This window comes from Morone saxatilis, unplaced genomic scaffold (genome assembly GCF_004916995.1).
Source record: "Morone saxatilis isolate NCDOM2014 unplaced genomic scaffold, NCSU_SB_2.0 Contig0, whole genome shotgun sequence".
NCBI lineage: Eukaryota > Metazoa > Chordata > Actinopteri > Moronidae > Morone > Morone saxatilis.
In genome coordinates, this window is record NW_023339650.1 from 11934473 (window position 1) to 11936799 (window position 2327).

At 45.1% G+C, this 2327-nt stretch overlaps 1 protein-coding gene across 2 annotated transcripts in view; it reads right to left on the bottom strand.

Moving 5' to 3' along the window:
- Positions 1 to 1495, bottom strand: part of LOC118323046 (protein shisa-2) — a 7908-nt gene extending 6413 nt beyond the window's left edge. The window contains exons 1-2 of one of the 2 annotated variants that reach the window (XM_035654976.1): positions 979 to 1495; positions 529 to 868 (exon numbers count right to left, since the gene is read on the bottom strand). In XM_035654976.1, coding sequence (XP_035510869.1) covers positions 529 to 832 — 304 coding nt within the window. In that variant the 5' untranslated portion in view covers positions 833 to 868; positions 979 to 1495. Of the gene's footprint in view, positions 1 to 528 lie in introns of both variants that reach the window. The other variant, XM_035654969.1, reaches the window with a different exon arrangement.
- Positions 1496 to 2327: the final 832 nt, after the last annotated feature.

The window sequence follows — 2327 nt, forward strand, 5'->3', positions numbered from 1 at the left end:
GGGGGGTACTGTGCGACTGCTGGGTTTATGAGAGGAAACCGAGCCTTGTAATAGGTCTGAAATTTACAATCACATTTAAGACACCCTGTGCGTCCACCTCGGGCATGGCGTTAACACACTTACAGGCTTTAATTCATTTGGAATAAACCTTAAAAACCAAAGGTCTGGCTGAGACTAAACTACATGGACCAGTGCTCTGAAGCAACAGGTCAGCTAGTTTTTGGTACGTTGTACTGGACGTATTTCACAGTGTTTCTCTGGCATAAATCACAGTGAAGACTTCAGTATGTAAGGGAGGCTTTTATTGTGACAGTCTCCATACTCCTCCAACGACCTCCCAGTAACATCCAGGTCATCAGAATCCCTAAAACTATTTTTTTTCCCCACAAGTTTTTTCTAATTTCTCATTTATTTTGCCCTATTTTGCAGTTTTCTTAACACTATTTATATTAATGACTGATGTGAACATCAACGTGCGTACTATTTGTAGTAAAAGCTGCTGAAACAGTAGAAGTTTTGGGTTTGTACCTGCACCGGAGTCCTTGTTCTCCTTGCTCTCTGTCCCGGGCTCCTGAGCCTGCCGGTCGTTATCGCAGCTGCCCTGATCCAGCCGTGCGTCCGTGCTGGAGCAGCAGTAGCGCAGCTCGCATTTCCCGCAGCAGATGATCGCGTCCTCCCCGTCGATCTTCTCCGGACACTGGAACCCTTCCTTCCACACGCCCTGGGAGTCGTGCCAGCCGTGGCAATACTCCCCGCTGGCTTTCACGTCGATAATGACCAGGAGTAGAGTCACAATCACGGTGACATACATCGGGAAACCTCCTCCCCACATCCTCGGCCAGGTGGCCCGCGGCCGCACGCCGGCGCACTGGAAGAGACAGAGAGGCTTTCACTACCCGCGTCTACCTAACCTGGGGAGGGGTCGGTGGATCGGTGCGATGCAGGGAGCTGAGGGGATGAAGTGAGGGAGCAACAAACCACTTAGAAGCTGTCATTTGTTTGGGGAATCCCGTGCGTAATTCCGACCCAACGTCTCCAAAAGTGACTCCGCGCTGTAGGTGATTATCCAAAAGTTGCACCAAACAAAACACAAGTCGACTGAAAGCAAAAGAAATGTTATAAAAAAGGAAAATTGCCCTCAAAACTGAGTTCAGATGTAAACAGAGCTCGTGCTAAATCCAGTATGGAGAGACTAAATGATCTCCTGTGGCACCGCGGCAAGGCTGTTCATGTCTCCTGACTCTTCAAATCACTTTCCACAGGGATGCAGAGAAGAAACTTGTAGCCTGATCCATGCTGCTGTCACCCCTGAGACCCCTCACCGCCTGCCCCGTGCGCAAAGACAACTTTCCAAACTGTTGTGGCTCGGTCTGCATTGTTGGGCGTCAGGAGTCAGTCAACCTGGTCAGTGTAGCCCGATTGAACTAAAGCGCGCAGAGTCTATCCCACTTTGCGTCAGAGCGAGAGGGGCGTGTAAAAAGTGAGATGCAAACACACATCCCCCCCTTAATAGAGTAATAAACCCCAGGAGCTGCCGGGGTCAAGAGCCAAAGACTAAAAGACAACTTCCGGTGGAAACCTGTAAAATAAAACCACAGTGCAGAATAAAATGTGCATGTTGAAACTTTATGGACTTTTTTTTGGAAAGTATCAAAGTGAGTTCAGGAAATACAATCTAAAATAAATATTTATTATATAGAAATTGCTAAAAAAAAAAAAAGACCTATTTCTTTTAGTATCTCCCAGACAAGATGTCAAGCGTTTCGTCTACAGATTGAAATATATTCAGTTCCATCTTTTCTCCTTTCAGATCTGCTAAACTTAACTTTTAAGTCAACCACAAATAAAATAGTCACCATGCTTTTATTGTGAAAGCAAGCAATTTTATTTTAAATTATTGTTTTCCGGTCAAATATTGTTGTTTTCTTCACGCAGCTTCTCCCATCACTCTATATCTGAGGTTTGCTTTATGCGCAAACTTCAGTCAAACTTTTCCCGACTGAGCTTTGAGCTGTAGGACTGTTGTCTCCTGGTGAAAAGCAGCTGAGAGTTTGGGCAGTTTTTGGGGAGCGCCTGCAGACATCCCTCCCCTCCACACAGCAACGGTGATTTACATGGTGACAATGCCATCTAGTGGAGTTACCAGATGCTTGCACCTGTGTGAACATCTGGCAAAACTAAATGAACTAGATAAGAGCACATAACAAGTTTAAGGAAAATATTGTCCTATATGTGTGATTCCAATATAATCATAAATGCAGAAGTTCCACATGTAAAAAACAATGAATACAATTATTGATTATTGATAGACAGACAGATAGATAGAT